Genomic DNA, 18,395 nt, shown 5'->3' with positions numbered 1-18,395 from the left:
GTTTTGTCCTGCACATAACGTAAACTCAGTCTGTCTTAGTCTGACTATGACCTTAGTCTGATTAAACTGTGATTGTGGTTTATCCTTAAAGATGAATGTATGTAAATAAAACAGTTTATTTTACACCACAGATCAGGACAATAACAGCCTGAGTTTCATTCTCGCTGTCACATCACACCGCGTTTTCCTTGCCATCTGTCAGTTCACGCTTCACACACGCTGAAACACTGTACGGGGTTTTTCTGGACGGAGACTTTTCTCCCACGGCTCCGTCTTTCAGAAAAATAAAAACCTCCCTCCATTGATTTCCTGTTGCTTTGGGACCAAAATAGAGCCGCGCTCCGAGTCCCTCGTGAATTTACACGCTGTTCCAGACAAGTAGGGTGTGTGTGTGTGTGTGTGTGTGTGCGCGCGCGTGTGTGTGTGTGTGCCATGACAGCAGGTCTCAGACGAGGAAGACAAATAAACAAGGAGCGAGAGAGCAAAGCACACACACACACACACAGAGGGCACGGGAATAAGACTGTACAAGGTACAGAGTCTTCTGCAGAGGATAATGAGTTTGGCCGATTTCCCATGACTCTGCTGCACTGTGAGAGAGAGAGACAGAGACAGAGAGAGAGACAGTTGTTAGAGCTGACTCACTCATAATGTGGTGAAGATGCTGCTTAGATTCAGCTTTATTATGATTGTACAGAAATTGTGCAAAGAAATGAAGTTTAGTGTCCACTCCAAAGTGCAAATGAAGGTATATACTGTACAAGTGAATGAATGAATGAATGAATGAATAAGGTTCATGAGCAGCAGATAAGTGCTAGTATATGTATATATATATATATATATATATATATATATATATATATATATATATAAATATAATATTTACACAGAGATTCATGAAATATAAAATGAATGTACAGCAGTTTTGTTGTTTACAGTTCATTTAAATAAAACATCTTTTATGTGTAAGAGAGACTAAATCCATAAACAAACCAGTTCCATGTGTGTTTAGATGCTGCAGAGAGAAATAACCACTTTATCTGAATATGATGAAGAGACATGAAATGATACAAATCATCCATATTCCTTTATTCTTGTGTTAAATGTCTCCCACAGTGACCCTCTCTCCTCTTCTCTGTCACAGAGGGACTGTACCAGCTGAGCGGTCCACGCTGTGCTCCTCAGAGCAGCATCGATGGTCTGGAGGACGCGGAGGTAAAAAACGTGTTTGTGACGGAGCTGCTGATGTCTTCCCTCCCTTTGAGTCTGCTGTCCTTTTCATCTCAGTTTGAACTCTTTATTTCTTTCTTCTCTTTCAGCCCAAGTGTAAAACCCACGTGCTGCTGCTGGTGGTTCACGGCGGGAACATCCTGGACACGGCGGGCGGAGACCCCAGCTCGAAGGCGGCCGACGTGGCCACGCTGGCGTCGGTGCTGGAGAAGGTGACGCGGGCTCATTTCCAGGCGGCTGCAGAACACGTGATGATCAAACTGGTGCCGTGTCCGGCCGTGTGCGCCGAGGCCTTTTCTCTGGTGTCCAAGTGAGTCGTGTTTTCATTAAAACGTGCTGTGGTTCCTCACGACGCTTCTGCGTGATACGGTGGTGACTGAAAAATATGACACATAATAACCAGCGAGGACTGGGATCTGACCCAGTTTTAGGGAACAATCTGGAATTGAGTGATGGAAATGAACAGATAAACACTGGTTAGAGTAAAATATCTGAAACTGCAGAGGGTCAGAGGACATGTTGCGAGGAGGCGGAGTATGTCATGCGTCCTGAGGACAGGCCATGTGTCCTCAGACCACGTCCAGATGTGTTTTTTGTGATCGGGCCTGTAGACGCGTGAACATGTGTTTTCAGATGTTAAAAACCTGCAGATCGCTGTGTTACCCACACACACACACACACAGTGACTGGATCAAAGTCTAAAAATCACATCATTGGTGTTTGAGAATGGACTTGATGCTGTTTATTTACTCTGTGAGCGGTGAAGTGAGATGTAACCTTGATCTGTGTTGGTCAGCGCCACACATTCACAACAAACTCATTCAGAAAATCACACAAACTGCTGTGACACAACCTTAATCCTCTCACCTCACATTTCTTCTTCTTCTTTGAGTTCATTTGGCAGATGAGGCGCCATTTGTTGCTTTCTGCCTCAAAGATAACCTTCACTTTCCATATCTGGCCGTTATTCAACCGTTCAGGAATGAAAGTACTGACGTCACAAACGTGTGACACAATCTCTCTTGGCTAACTAGCCGTCTATCTACTGTATATTGGCTGTCTAGCAAAGTTAGCTAACTAGCCATCCAAGTGATCTGTCTACAGTAAGTTAGCAGAATAGACAAATATCTAATGTTGATATCTATCTATCTATAACTTAGTTTGTTAGTTAGCCTTCTAAGATAGATTATCTTAGAAGGCTAACTAACAAACTAAGTGTTAGTTAGTCTTAGAAGATAATCTATCTTCTAAAATAGATTATCTTAGAAGGCTAACAAACTAAGTTATCTAGCATCCAGCTAAGTTGGCTAACTAGATTGGCCATCTATCTGTCTTGGCTAACTAGCCGTCTATCTACAATGTAGATAGACGGCTAGTTAGCCAATCTAGTCAAAGTAGATTCTACATTGACTATCTAGCTAAATTGGCTAACTAGCTGTCAACTGTCTGTCTGTCTGTCTATCTATCTATCTATCTATCTATCTATCTATCTATCTATCATCTATCTATCTATCTCTATCTATCTATCTATCTATCTATCTATCGATCTATCTATCTATCTATGCTAACAAATTAGCATATGTCTGTCTGTCTATGCTGAATCTAAAGTGTATTAACAAAATGTACATTTTGTCATCACAGACATGATTTAGTGAACTTTACTCGTTAAAATCTTCTTGTAAGGTTGATTTCGAACCCGTTGCTGCTTGTTTTTGACATTTTCAGAGCAAATATTCCACAGGTTCACTTCTTCCCTGACTGATCTTTGGATCTTTAAAAAATAATAACGTTCGAGTCTTTCAGTTTCAGCGTGTTGGGTACAAAGTGGATTTCTCGGCTCGCTGTGGGTGTTCATGCATATGATGCGACTGGTTTTCTTTCAGAAACAGTTTTGTGAGGTTATTAAATAATGTGGTAAACAGTGGTTAACTCAGCTCCGCGTCCTGCGTCACATACTGTAGATAATGAGTGGGAAGTGTGGAAATCACTGGTGGACACGCACCTTAAGCTGCTGATGAACAAGTGACTCTGGGGAGAAGAGTAAAGGCCTCGTGTTCTTGTTCTTTACATCTTTAACATCTGCTGAGTTAAGCCACAGACACGTCTCTCGCGTGTAAATGATCTGATGTTTGACGGAGACTCTGCCTGGAAACTAAATCCACTCTGACAAACGCACGAACATGAACATCAAATCCTATTTAAATCCACAAAAGCTCAACACATGGAGGAGGTGAAGGAGGAGGTGGAGGAGACGAGAGCCGGCGTTGTCATGTCAGGGTGAAAGAAACATCTCAGCAGAGGAGCAGTGTCACGTCCGATCAAATATAAACCTTCATGAATTCAAACAGAGTGGTCACACGGTCGCTGTAGTGGTTCACGAGCCGGTCAGAACGTGGATCCTTCTGCAGGAGTTCACGTGTGTGTGTGTGTGTGTGTGTGCAGATTTGGGGACTAGACAAAATAACTGTAGGTGTGAGAGTGGATGGTTGATTGTCTCTTTGTCCCTGTGATGAACTGGGTCCAGGGTCCAGGGTCCAGGATGTGACCCCACCTTTGTCCCTATGTCAACTATTTTGATAAACGATTAATCAGAGTGAGCTGTGAAGCCGTGGTTTACCTCCGCCGACAGTGCGTCGCATATCCGGGACCCTGTTGTACTCGCCCGTCAAGGTCCTGTAGTATCCCACTTTACCATCGGGTGGCGGTACAAGTCTGTTCCTACTGAAGAAGAAGAGAAAGATGCTACACTGAGGGATCTGAGTCGGGCTGTCAGTGGGTTTTGAGGCTCGGATGACTATCCTTGGTGACTTCTTCTGTTGTCGAAATGGTTTTTCTGCTTGGTGGGTGGAGCTTATACTCCACCTACTGGTGGGGTGGAAGTTCAGTTTGCGCATGCACTGTCCACGCGCACCCAACACGGCTCCAAACTCTGAGTCTGTGCGTTGTTGTTGTTGTGATTTGCGACGTGCGTACTGTGTGTGGAAGTATACCAGCGTATGACTTTAGTCAAACAGCCTCGGCCGAGGGAGCGTTTGTGTGTATACAGCAGCAGAGCAGGGGTGGGCGGAGTCAAACTGCTGAACAGGCGGGTCTTTTTCTGAGCCGTAGAATTCCCTTCTGGAACTTTTCCTTCTTCTTTTGCATTTTCAGTCAAACTCTGACCTGGTTTGCAGTCGTCTCACTTTAACAGCTCAGTGAAACAGATCACTTCCTGCGTGCAGCGCGGGAATGTCACCGGGTGACACGAGATCTGAACACTCTTATACCGGGAAACACAGAGAGAGTCGTGTGGAGCTGATAGACTTGATGATAGGAAAACATTGATTTTGAATGTAACAGACCTTTATTTCTCTTTTAAAGTTACATACTACAGCTTTAAATCTTCAGAAATGTGGTTTCTATGACTCAGTTTTTTAAAATCACGTCACAGTCTGTTGCTTTGTATTCAGGTCTCGTTGGTGACATTAATTGTGGATAAAGTGAAACTTCAGAGCTGATATTGTGGCAGTTTTTACACTGTGGTGAATGTTCTGGTATTAAAGCTAATAAAATAAAAAGTGTGGTTGTAAATTACGATGTCTTTGGCTGAAGGATCTTCTTTTTTTTCCCCTTCTGTTTTTGAAGTGAGCTGCTCGAGCGGAACTAATGACTTCACGTCACATTGAATGTCAATTGGTCTTTTTATCTCTGACAGCGTCACTTACCTGTCACCGCTCTTTAATTATAAACCCAGGACGTAAATGCCCTTTTATTACCAATTAGAATGAAATGTAATGCAATCTGCACTGCTATAACAGTTAAAAGGATATACTGGAGGATAAGCCCTAATCACTTATTATTCACCAGGTTATCTCACCAATATTTATTATTATTATTATTATTATTATTATTGTTCTGCCTTTGTTTTGGCTTCCTGAACAGAAAGGATGTAATGCGTCCTTCATCTGACAACTAGTTCTGCCAAACAATACTATCAGACCTGACTGAGCATTTGTGTGTATACAACAGCAGCACTTGTATGTATTTATGAGTATGACAGTTGTGTCAGTGTAATAGACATTTGTTTATATTTAAGAATTATGCAGTAACGCTTTAAACTAATATTTTTAGAAATAATTTCCCATGATCTGTAACATATTTCCTAGTCTCTAATCCAATAAAACCCTTTATAGGATTACAGGGTTGGGAGTTGTGTGAGCTTCTTATGCATTCAAAGCTCCCGTCAGGTGGATTTCATGGACAATGTCAGATATTTCAAGGGCACTTTGTATCGAGGCCCTGCTCATTTTTGTCCCTGCTCAAATCTCATAATGTGGAGCCCGAATGAAGACCAAGAAGTTCTATGATGCAGACATGCTGCGTGCCATGAGAATCTTTGCATCGTACTGACTGTGTTTATGTTGTCTTGTAGGAGTGACAAGTCAACGGGGCTGTCAAATCTGAGATTCACTGTCAACAATGACCACCTGTTTCCTGCTCCACAAAATGTTTGGGAGGACCTGCATTCTGAGACTTTACTGGCAGGGAAGCAAGGCGTGCTGAGACCAGCGCAGAGTGACAGGGCTTCAGATCTTCATCATCGGAATGGGGGCCACGAAAAGCCATCTGAAACTATTCTGCAGAGACATGGGGATAATACCGAGACCTTTGCTTCAAGAGAAGTGTCCCCTGGAAAGCCGCCTCTGCCAAAACATGGGCCTCCAGGTTCGTTGGCCCTCGACAGTACTAGGACAGGTTTAACCACACAGGGAGACAGAAGGCTTCCCAACACACCCACTCCATTCACTTTTTTCAAGGATCACCTCCACAGCGCAGCCCACGCACAAGCAACCTGCCAACCAAAGTCTCACATCGTTTTCCTGAAGACACACAAAACAGCCAGCAGCACCATCTTAAATATCTTGTATCGCTATGGCGAAAGCAGGAATTTGACCTTCGCCCTCCCTCTGAACAAACACAGCCAGTTGTTTTACCCGTTCTTCTTTGCCTCGCATTTTGTGGAAGGTGTCAGCAGCAGAAGTGTGAGGGAGTTCCACATCATGTGCAATCACATGAGGTTCAAAAAATCCGAGGTGAGCTTTGTCACACTGTTGTTTTGTCCTGCACAATTTAAAGTTTTACATGTGGAATTTGAAAGTGTGGATACATCGCAAGAGCCCTTAATGCTGGCCTCAGACTGCAGGAGATTTAAAGTGCTGAAAGATCTGGTTGCTTTACGCACCAGAGGGGAATCTTCACAGATAATCTCTAACCTAAAAAAAAGAGAAGCAAAACAAAGTCAGTTCAGTTTATCTTATATTTTGTCACACACTGGCAAGCCTCTCCTCCAACTCAGCTGCCCACCTCAAAAGTGCCACTGCAATTTAAATCCTAAATGTCAAACATGTTTGACTGTTATTGAGGCAGCCACACACAGTAGTGTGGGCAGTTTTGGAAGCATGGCTCAGTCAAACCATCCTCCAATTCCTTGGCGGTGTGGGTGGAGGTGAGGGGGGCAAATATAGGTCAAATCTGCCGACATTCCTGTAGTCTGAGCTCATCACAAGGGCCATGTGTGGGTGAGGCAGAACTGCATTTGCTGTGTGGGTTCAAAATAATCTCCAGACTATTCCATTTACAAACCCAACATTGAGGCATAATAGCTAGATCCATGCTGTTGGGCAACATTATCGAGAACTTTCTTGTCCATTTACAAGTGGTTGAAAACTGTTATTGTGGACACAGCATCATCATAGACGAAGACTTAATGTCTAAAATAAATATTTTCTCATGTCACAGGTGGCAAAAGTGATGCCTGAGGATTCCTTCTACTTTTCCATCCTGAGAAATCCCGTGGCCATGATGGAGTCCATCTTCATTTACTACAAGAGCATTCAAGCCTTTCATAAGATGAACAACCTGGACGACTTCCTAGAAAACAGCTGGAGAAGCTACAACTCCTCAGTAATCAACAACCACTATGCTCACAATATCCTAGCCTTTGACTTTGGTTTTGACAACAACATTACAGCTGATGCTGAAGACCTGGAGGACAGAACCAGAATGGTTATTGCTGCCGTTGAACGGGAATTCCACCTTATTCTTATTTCCGACTACTTTGACGAGTCAATGATCTTGCTGAGGCATGTCCTCTGCTGGTCCCTGGATGACGTGGTTTCCTTTAAGCTCAACAGTCGCAGTGAGCGAACTCGTCGGCCTCTTTCAGCAATCACAGCAGAGAAAATCAGGAAGTGGAATGCCCTGGACTGGAGGATTTACCTGCACTTTAACACCACTTTCTGGCACAAAGTGAACAGCCTGGTTGGTGAAGAGCAAATGGTGAGGGAAGTATCTCAGTTGAGAGAGCTCCGGAACAACCTGGCAAACACCTGCTTAAAAGATGGAAGGGCAGTGGACCCGTCCCAGGTAAAAGATGCTGGACTGAAGCCATTTCAGTATGGAGCAGCTGTTATTCAGGGCTATAACGTAAACCCACACATCGACAGAGAAACCAGAGCAAAATGTGAGAGACTAATTACTCCTGAGCTTCAGTACACGGAACGTCTGTACACACAGCAGTTCCCTGGGATCGCTGCTAAGCCAAGACGGTTATCGAGGGTAGTTCGTTCACAGAGTCTCCATCCGGACAGAACTGAGACGACGGGACTGGCCCGGAACAGGGACGCCTACCAGAGACGCTTTATAAGACGCAGATTCTCAAATCTCAAGAACTTAAAGGCCTTTACAAGTGCCTTGTCAGAAGCTAACTACAGAGAACGGTCGTGAGGGATGGTAATTGTCCTTAAATGATGATCTCTGTTAATACTATCAGGTATGAGAGCAGCTGGTCCATTTCTATAAAGCATAGTATAAAAGCTAAGCTGCACAAAGCAGCTAATTGTCTGAATATGATTCACCTTATTGAGGAAATGATGTTGGTGCCTTTTTAAAGTATTTAAAGTAACTATTTCAAAAATGAATCATAATGTGTATTTTCTGCCTCTCCTCAGCAGCCTTTAAAGTAAGTTATGTTATCAACATCCTTGGTCCAACTCTGCACTAAACACACACAACTGTATCCTGGAACGAATGTAAATCAGCCTGCATCTTTAATATTCTTTCAAGATATTTGGAAGAGCCTTATCTGTTCGAGAAGGTTATTTAATGTTATGTGCATCCTTCTGTCTGTGGTGTCTCATTTACCGAGTTGAGATTTGGAAGACTGTACGCGGTCGACATCAAAATGCTCCGTCTGCAGTTACATAGATTAGGTTTTAATCGTGTTTGTCAGGACCAGAGTGACGTACTGTAAAAACCTATCATAAGCTATGTGAATGAAGGATGCCTCTCTGTCCGATCGCCTTCTTTTGATGTTTTGTAGTGATAAGGATTCATTGAATGTGTGAGTATATAATCAAATGGGGGGGGGACTTGTGATTAATTGAAATGAAAATATTTATAAAATTAACTGGATGTTTTACAGTCTTGTTTCACTTAAATAAAGCTCGACAAATGAAGTAGCTGGATAACACACAAAAGCTTCCGTGAATAATGTGTAGTACGTACTGTATTCTTTTCCCTAAAATCATTGTGTATGCTGAAAATTGATCAATAATAAGCACAGGTTTGAGTTGATTGTTGAGATGTAGCTCCCTGTCACATATTTCCCATTCATTGTAGCAGTCCAGCTTTAATTTACTAGCCCTGAGATACATACAGTCAAGAAAACGACAAAGAATAATATCTCAACTGGTGACAAGATAAATGTTCTGTGTTTATATAATGCTATAATCCTAGTCTTGGAAAACACTTTGAGTGCTTTAGAAAACATTTTGCACACACTCTTTTCTATCACACTTTATGTATCCCTCGCTGCCGGCATAGCCATGAGGGAGAATTAGGTTAGACGCCGACCGATTAATCTGTTTGGCCGACTTACCAGGCTGGTTCTTGCCTGTTCCTCCATTTCAAATAAACAGGCTGAAAATGCTGTTAAATAATTGTGATGATAAATAAAAATGAATCCAAAGGATTTTTTTTTTATTGTTAGATGCGCTCAACATTTATGATAATGTATTTCATGTTTCACTATATATATTTATATCGTTTTTTGCTCATTGTGGGAAACTAATTCCAATCCCTCTTTGCTCCACTAGGGGGAACTGTTTGCATTTCAATCAATGCAATGAAATTCCCTATTCATTTGAATGTTGGAATGAATGCGCTGGATGGAGGGATGCATGAACGGGCCTGATCCAATGATAAAGGAACACTGGGTTATTTTATATAACAGCATCATCATCCTCTCTCAGTGTGGTCCATTGTGAGTCCAAAACATGGTATGATGGATTTGTACACACGGTTGCAGCTGATTTTGCTGTTCTATCATGCAAGTGTGCACATATAATAAGTATGAATATAAATATGTATCCATAATAAGTTTTGGAATAGGAAAAAAATGCATTCTTTCACTCACAAGCAAACAGATGCAGGGATATTTTTCAGGGGACAACACAACAAGTGTGTCTATGTTGTATCTCACGTGTGGTTGTTTTTTTTTTTTTACGTTTGTAAGGTTTGCATGTGTGACAGTATTTGCTGAAATGAAGTAACACAGCACTTTTATTCTTCAGTCATGAAGATGAGTGCAGCAGTAAATCAGCCTGAGGCCACTGAAGGTAGACATTGTGTGTCACCTACATGAGCTGTTTGTTTATTTTAGGCTGTAGAAAGAGAACACACACACATATGCATGCACACACACACACACACACTCACACACTACTGCCAAATGCCCCTTTGGCAAATTCTCTACATGTGTCATATCATCTAATGTTGAGTCTTCGTGTCTTCCCAACTTCTCTGTGGTTAGTGCACTGCAATTTAACATATTGTCATATCTCTATAAAAAGATGATATTATAAATGTACAATAAACAATTACACATTAATGCAAAAAACAACAACACAAAGTTAAGCCTCATCATGTTCACATGGTTTCTAAGATAATCTATTCATTGACTCTCCAGTCATTATTTACAGCCCTTCTTGTTAGTTAGTTTCTCCCACTAACCAACCCACTGAACAGTAGTTCCATTTACACATTTTCATAACATCAGATTTCATATTAGAGGAGTTTCACTTCCATTACAGTACAAACATGTGCTAAGAGTCGACTTTACTAAAGATTACACCCAAATCTCTTGTCATGACGTCTGAAAAAAATTGGACTTAGATTTAATTCTATTCTACAAATGTTTGTTTTTTGTGTCTGTCCTCACATGTCCCCTCACATAATTGTCTGCCCCGCCCTGATGGGATACACCTGAGTCTCATCTGCTCCGCCCCCCCACCCAGGGTATTCGATCTCTATGCTGCCCAGCTTCTTCATTTGATTCTGCTCTGTTTCTTTGTGTTCCGTTCGTGTTCCTGCTTTATTTCTTCAAGTCTCAGAGTAGAGGGCAAAAGAAAACTTGTGTGTTGTGTTTTTTGAAAGTGAAGGTACTTAGGTGTCGGCGACTGACTTGCTAGTCTGGCTGCTCACAGCTAACTACTGAGTTTACATGCAAAGGTAAGAACACGCCTCTCTATGGAGGCGTTTTTTTGCCCATTAACCTCTTTTTCTTTCCAACTCTTTCTTAAGTCAGTAAGTGACACACAGGCCGCGGGCCATCGCTCTTCCGGCCGCCGTGTCGATCTGTCCTGGCCCTCCTCGTGCCTTTCCTCACTTCTAAAAGGTAAAAAAAAAAATCAACTTGAACTGTTTTCATTAGCACTAAAATATAGTGATGTTGGAGGACCAGATCTTAAATGAGGTTTAAATGGATGTTGGTGTACAGTCAAAGCTAGATGGTAGGAATAAAGTTAATGTTGTGCCTTGTACGCTCTGTCACAAGGTTTAGACTTCTTGGCCGCTGTGCCTTTTTTTTTTTTCTCTCTCTTTTCCAACGTGGCCATTAATCTACCGTTAGCCCTAGAGCGTTAAAGTAGATCCTGGTGATCTACAAATATAGTCCCTGGCTTTGGATGGCAGCCGTGCCATAGCCTTTGTATGGCCAATACGTCCTTTAATGCAAGTAGGCCATGATCGCTAACTGTGCCCGCGCCTTCGTGACCTACTTGTGTTCTTGTACGTGTGGCCTTGCGCGTATAGTCACTTTACATAGGCCAACATGGGTGCCCTCCGCGTCCATGCACAGTAAGTGAACTAACCTGTACTTTTCTTCTAGCATCAATCAAGAGGAGCACCGACATCCCTGCATGTCCACCTTAATTAGATTGCGTTTTAGTTAAAGTAAAATTTCAAATGTTAAGTAGTTTTTCTGTCTGTGTGTGCGTGTGTGTGTGTGTGCGTGCGTGTGTGTCATGCGTGTCATGCCAAGACTGCCGTCATGGCATGTGTCACTGTCTCTCGCTGTTCTGTCTGTCCTGTGTGTCTGGTCTCTGTCCGTCTGTCCTGTGTGTCTCTGGTCTCTGTGCGTGTCTGTCCCAGTGTCTGGTCTCTGTCCATCTGTCCTGTGTGTCTGGTCTTTGTCCGCCTGTCCTGCCCGTCTGGTCTCTGTCTGTCTGTCCTGTGTGTGGTCTCCTGTCTGTCTGTCCTGTGTGTCTGGTCTCTGTCCGGCCTGTCCTGGGTGGCTCCTGGGCCCCTGTCCGCCTGTCCTGTGGCTCTGGTCTCTGGGTCCGGCCTGGCCCCTGCGCTTCCTGGGCCCCGGTCCGCTGTCCTGTGTGTGTGTCTGGTCTCTGGGTCTGTCTGTCCTGTGTGTCTGGTGTCTGGTCTGTCTGTCCTGTGTGTCTGGCTCCCCGTCTGGTCTCTGCCCGTCTGGCTCCCGTGTGTCTGTCCTGTGTGTCTGGTGTGTCCGCTCCGGTCTCTGTGTCTGGCCCCTGTCTGTCCTGTGTGTCCGGTCTCCCGTCCGGTCTGTCCTGTGTGTCTGGTGTCTGTCTGTCCTCTGTGTCTGGTCTCTGTCTGTCTGTCCTGTGTGTCTGGTCTCTGTCTGTCTGTCTGTCCTGTGTGTTGGATTTAGTCACTTTTTTAGTCTCAACTTAAATGGATGATTTAAAGTTGATTAGTTTGAGGCGTCTGATTTCTGCAGGACATTATTTTGAAATGGCTTTAATTTAAAGATTTAATCTTGGTCTTGAATCTCAGTTGTCATAGTTGTAACTTGGACTGTTGACAAACGTGGAAGCTGATGAATCGTGTAGTAAATGCATCAAAGTTTACTGTAGCTTGTCTGAAGTTCTTTCAAAGTACTGTAAAAATGTAGTAATTGATTATGATGAGTGAGACCAGGTCTTCCTTTATTCTCTGGTAATTGCTTTGATAAGATAACTGGTTCCTGATTTGATTATGAAGCTAAACCTTTGATTTATATGCAAGTGTAGTCACATTAGATTGTAGGTGTTATTCAGCCCATGGATAATGTTAGTGTATGGTAGTTTTTAAATCTGGCATTTGTTGGCACACTTTTATTATCCATTTAAGTCTTAAACTTTACGCACTGCCGTCAGCCTTTGTAGTCGCTAACTGAAATCGAATTCAATATTCATGCTGACTTGTCTCACTCTGCCAAGTTTATTTCCCTCTAAAGGAGTTGAACATTTTTGTGTTCATAGTCTTATTGTGCGTCATGTTGGGAGGCCTCCCAGCAGGGGATTTGATCTTCCCCTGTAAAACTATGCGTTACTCGTCTTAGGGATGCAGGGCTATCATCTGCATAGTTTCTTTTATAAATGAGATTGTAGGTTTCAGGATTAGAGCGCGTTTCTTTTCTTTAGGAGGACACAAACCTGGCAGAGAGACAACTCGGATTATTTAAGTGAAATTGAAGTTATTCTGTAGGCTGAATTCAGAAAGAAATCAGACAGAATTTGGCTTCATGTTAAAGACTGTTGTGAAGTACCCTCTTGTAGCAGGAGTGAGCAGCTGCAGCTTTTTAATTTATTTTTCGTTATTTGAATTGTTTCTTGGATTGACTCGGTGTCTGGAGCTTTGTGGTTAACAGTGATCATGTAAACGTGGTCTTTTGCTTCTTATTTGTGAAGCTGGCAGCTGATTGAAATGATAGGACTTTATGGTTTGTCAAAAGTGGGATTTTTGATAGAGCGTAGTGTTAACACCTCACCATACACTAGCTATTTCAGCGAACAAGTGTATGTAGTCCGTTATTACCCATGACTTTCTTTTAAATTTCATAATTTAGGCAGCTTGTAGAGTCTTTAGGAAGATGCTTAATCCCAATGTCTTGGTTGGTTGCATGAGAAACTTCTATCTCTTAGATGTGTTGGCGAAGTTCCTCCTCTGATTGTTGTAGACTTGCCCTAAAGTTTCTCTCCGCTTTAACTCTTGTTGAGCTTTGCATTAAATGATTCCTCCAACTTGTCTCCATATCAATGTTTTTCTCCCTGCAGACTTCCACCACCCACTGCTGCTGTTGCATCTGCTAAAGGTAGCCGTATCCTGATTCACTGCGTCTTCATGTGTTGGGTAAGAAGTGTCATTAGACTACTAACAATGTAAACACCTTCAAATGCTTGATCTCATTTACCCAAATGCTTCATCAGTTTAGGACAGAAAATCATTGACTTTGACATTGTTGGGGTCAGTAATCTGACCTCGAAATGTTTGGGAAACCATGCAAAAGATCGCAAGCTCTCTGCATGACCCAACAGCATCGATGTGTGAGTTATTTAATTGCTCACTTTTTAAATCAGTCAAGATTTTATGAGCTGGGTCTTCTTCACACAGCAGAGAACAAGGTACAGTCGACTCATAACATGGTAAGGCATTTCGTCCTTCCCCTTCTTCTCTGTGTGTGTGAGGAAATCTGGCCACGGATCCTGACTGAGTGGCATACCATGACTGTGCAGTTTCCAAAATCAGACAAGGATCCATCTGATTTTGTGACTCGGCCCGTCGTGATATGCATGTATCTTCCTCTGAAACAAAGGATTGGAATGGACAGGTTTGTAGTGTAAATCACATCACATGTAGATGATGAAGCATTTGTTTAAATTGGGGTCGAGCATTTTCAGGTGTCTACTTTGTCAATACTCTGATGCCACGTCTTGCTAAACACACGAGAAGCTCTGAATTGTGAAACTGCTGCCTCTCGCAGATGTAACAACAGCAATGGTTGTTGAAAGGCTGCAGGGAGAGAAAATGAGATCTGAGGACAGGAAAGTGGAATTGATTTCATGCTTAGCAAAATGAGGGTTTCAGCAGTGGACATTTTTGTGGCGAGGCTACGGAATCAGAAGGAACGTTTGTCTGGGCAACTGTGAGATTTACACTTTTTCATGCAGCCAACAAAGACATTGGGGTTAACATCGTCCCAAATGGCTGGCAAAGATGCTTATAACTGTCAGTGTAGGACAGGAAAGGCAGGTATAGGTTAGGGAGGGCATCCATCAGTGAGCTCTGACTAGATGTGAGGACCTGTCACACTTGACCAGGTGAGCTACCTAAAGATTTGTCATTTGTTTACTTTTTTTTTCTTGTGACTTATCAAATTCTTCCTTGTTTTGAAGAGATGAACGCTGCAGCACATTCCTGGATCAGAGGACTCCATGTTGGACACCACGACCTGGAGAAGTCCCGTCCTGGATGGCTGTGGTGATGACCTAACCCGAGATGAACCGACCCTTCTACGACGAGGATTTTGCCCAAGATGAACCGGCCCTTCTACGAAGAGGACTTCGCCCAAGATGGACCGACCTTTTCCACGGGATGTCTTCAGGTACGTTCTTTCAGATGGTGCTCGATATGTTTAATCCATATTTACTTGTGCTGACTCTTATTTATTTTATTTTTTTTGTTAGATGCTGGACCTTGCCAAACTGTACTGGTTAAATGGACTTTAACACCCCCGTCCCCACTGACCCACAACCACACATGACAAAACACTGTACATGTGATGCATCACCCTCTCTGCATGAGCCAACAGCATCGATGTTTGAGTTATTTAATTGCTCAATTTTTAAATCAGTCAAGATTTCATGAGCTGGGTCTTCTTCACACAACAGAGAACAAGGTAAATTGAGTCGACTCGTAACATGGTAAGGCATTTCGTCCTTCCCCTTCTTCTCTGTGTGTGAGGAAATCTGGCCACGGGTCCTGACTGAGTGGCATACCATGACTGTGCAGTTTCCAAAATCAGACAAGGATCCATCTGATTTTGTGACTCTGTCTGTCATGATATGCTTTTATCTTCCTCTGAAACAAAGGATTGGAATGGACATGTTTGTAGTGTGAGTCACATCACATGTAGATGGTGATGGTGTACAGACACTGCTACTTTCAGCCTGTAATGTTAGACATTGAAAACTTGTATTTATTGCCTTCTTTATATCAAGTAAAACTTTTGTTCTTAACTTTATGGTTGACTTGTATTTTTTCTGTGATGAGTGTTATTTTGACAAGTTAGTGCTTTGAACTTAAAGATGTGGAATTCTTTTAAAACGAATTGCACTGATCTGTTACTGTAGACTTGGCACCTTTTGACACTGCTCCAAGTGTTCGGTTGATCTTAACCAGAAAACTCAAACCCTATATGGATTTGTACAAGGTTTTAAAGGGAATATAATAAATTAGACTCTAAAGCAGGGAATGCTACAGTGGATGGTGATGCTGCTACTTTCCCCCTGTCTCACAACTTCCTTACTTCTAGCCACTAACACTAAATATGGCTAATGCATAAAAATATGCCACTGAACATTAGACTTTGCTTTAAAATGCCTTCTTTTAACTACAGATGTATTTTTACTATTTTATTTCATCTGGCTTTTCATTTTATCTTTAAATTCTGTCTTACCATTTTATGCTTAAAGGTTTTATTTTTCTACTATGGAAAGCACTTAGTAGAGTTGTTTGGAAAAGTGCTGGAGTACCTGACACCAGCAGCAGTATGAGCAGCCACACATGCAATGCTAATATTTCTGACTGCCTCAGCCTCAGATAGGTGATGTGATGAATCACAGCCAGATAACAGGAAAATATTCAACAGTTAAATGAAACACCAAAGTGTGAGGCACAGATGTACAAGATGTTCCCAAAGTAAAGATCAGACTGGGAACAAGCGAGCGGTGGACAAAGAAGACGCTGGTGACCCAAGATGGTGAAGGGCGAGGACACGATTCTTCAAGTCTCAGAATCCGAACATCATGAATTCGACAAAAGAAAGATGACCGACATTTTGGTTGTGAGATGATGCTTTTTGTCGCAAAAATCTGACTTTGGACCATTGCCATGGCAACAACGTTATACGATCTGCCATCATGCATTATCATATCATGCATCAGCATGCATTATCTACCATGTGTTTTCACCAATTTCGAGTTTGATACTCTGTAAAAGTTATTCCCGAAATCGTAAGCAAACACTTTTTTTTGTTTATTTTCTGCCACCACCAGGAGGCAATGTTTTCAAACTTGAGAGTTTTTGCATAGACATCTCCAGCAGTGACCCATCATCGATCACCACAAGTTTGGTTGAGATCATCAGAAAGTTATAAGAGTTTCGTTGTGTGTTGCGAGAAATGCGATATTTTCGGCAACTTTGCCGGCTCTGTCCTCATACGCCATGTGACATTTTTACTAACTGTAAACTCCTGAACTTGTCCACAGTGACCACACCAAGTTTGAAGGTGATCACATGAAAGCTCTAGGACAAGTTAGTTCAATTGGTGCGAAATGGCCAAAATTGCCTCCGATTTGGCGTGCAATCCAAGATGGCGGCCTTCCTGTAGTATTCACAGGAAAGGACTTTTGGACATGGACTTTTTTGACCGTCCCCACCTAATGAACGTGTGTACCAAGTTTCGTTCATGTACGTTAAACCCAACAGCAGATGACCTAATACAAGTTTTTTCCCCAAACAACTAATACACCTAATTTTTCACCAGGTCTGATGCGGTTGCAAAAATTGGTGAGTTTTGTGGTATGATCAGGGTCTCAAAAACGTGATTCATTGTGAGAAAGAATAATAACTCTTGTGATTTTAATAGGGTTCTACGCACCTTGTGCTTGAACCCGACTAATAATGACTCATTTTCAGATCTTTTTATTGCAGTGTCTCCACCTGGCGCTCCACAGATTGTGTGTGTGCGTGGAAAGCAAGCGTACGCTGTCTTTTGGTGATCACGCACTGAAGAAAGTTAGAGTAAAGCCACACTCAGCAGAAAGAACCACAGAAGACACCTGTCAGGAACCATCCAGGGCCACTATAGTTATCTACAATCTTCACTTTTACAAAGAGAGGACTTTTCCGATATATGTATATGTATATCTTTGTTGTTGTTTCCTTAATGAAAGATGATGACCCACAATTATCTGTGACTAAAACTGTTTAAAGCTACAAACCTACAGTATCTCAAACCTTTTCTCTACAGGGACCATGTGCCCTGCACGTGTTAGCTGTTCATCCATGTCACTGCTATCTCGTCCCTCCAGCACATAGTACTTCATAGTTGTACTTCTTTAACATCTGTTGTAGTGGGGTAAACCCTCTCGTGTTCCAAATGGAAAAACGAAAACATCTGGTCATAAAAAACAATAATAGTGATGACAAGACTGAGTAAATAACTCCCACTGAGTCAAGGTCGGAACCTAATTTAACTTTCCCTCTTTGTTTATGTCTTAACTGTCAGAGAACCTCTGTCATCACATTTCAACACTCTAAACATATGTATGTCGTGTTTTCTCATTCTAATGAATGATGTATTGTTTATTTATGTTCTTTTACTGAATACACGATGTAGTGATGATAGAGAATAATACTTGAAATGAAACAGAGCCAGGTTACGATCAACTCACTGTCATATAATACATGTAAATACTCCAATACACTGTTTTCAATCTGACAGATGTCAGGAAACCAACATTGCTTCATCTTTCAAATGATTTCTTTGCCTCTGAAGGAACAACAGATGAAACGGTGGTGGATAATCGATGTTGGCCTGAGGGCAGCTGTGGACAGACGCAGAGATGTTTGACATTTGAGTTTGTTATTGTAGGAAACAGCCAGGCGTGCTGCTTCTATGTGAAGTCGTCTGGAGTGTAAGGATTTAATGAATGACAGCAGGTATTTCCACTGAGCATACCTCAGAGACACTGGGCCTCAGCGTTCTCTCACAGGTCAAATCAGCACCAACGCTGTTGCCAAATAGCACAGGATGTTCTTCACATGTTATT

The 18,395-nt window shown here is 42.3% G+C and overlaps 2 protein-coding genes and 1 long non-coding RNA gene across 4 annotated transcripts in view; all 3 read left to right on the top strand.

Moving 5' to 3' along the window:
- The window catches only part of LOC122773126 (membrane-associated phosphatidylinositol transfer protein 3-like), a 32,832-nt gene extending 31,079 nt beyond the window's left edge, over nt 1-1,753 (top strand). Inside the window, exons 3-4 of one of the 2 annotated variants that reach the window (XM_044031533.1) lie at nt 1,145-1,215; nt 1,320-1,753. In XM_044031533.1, coding sequence (XP_043887468.1) covers nt 1,145-1,215; nt 1,320-1,544 — 296 coding nt within the window. In that variant the 3' untranslated portion in view covers nt 1,545-1,753. The remainder of the gene's footprint in view (nt 1-1,144; nt 1,216-1,319) is intronic. The other variant, XM_044031532.1, reaches the window with a different exon arrangement.
- Nucleotides 1,754-5,572: 3,819 nt separating this feature from the next.
- LOC122773998 (galactose-3-O-sulfotransferase 2-like) lies at nt 5,573-9,258 on the top strand. The gene is made up of 2 exons (XM_044033044.1): nt 5,573-6,302; nt 7,009-9,258. Exons 1-2 carry the CDS (start codon nt 5,628-5,630, stop codon nt 7,993-7,995), a joined length of 1,662 nt encoding a protein of 553 aa, XP_043888979.1. The 5' UTR covers nt 5,573-5,627; the 3' UTR covers nt 7,996-9,258.
- A 5,175-nt stretch (nt 9,259-14,433) lies between these two features.
- Nucleotides 14,434-15,138, top strand: LOC122773999. The gene is made up of 3 exons (XR_006360934.1): nt 14,434-14,660; nt 14,736-14,944; nt 15,027-15,138. It is a non-coding gene; the product is annotated as an uncharacterized LOC122773999 (long non-coding RNA).
- Nucleotides 15,139-18,395: the final 3,257 nt, after the last annotated feature.

This window comes from Solea senegalensis, linkage group LG8 (genome assembly GCF_019176455.1).
Source record: "Solea senegalensis isolate Sse05_10M linkage group LG8, IFAPA_SoseM_1, whole genome shotgun sequence".
In the NCBI taxonomy this organism is placed as follows: domain Eukaryota; kingdom Metazoa; phylum Chordata; class Actinopteri; order Pleuronectiformes; family Soleidae; genus Solea; species Solea senegalensis.
Note: the sequence above shows the minus strand (reverse complement) of the source record. Positions and strands in the feature narration are given on the sequence as shown.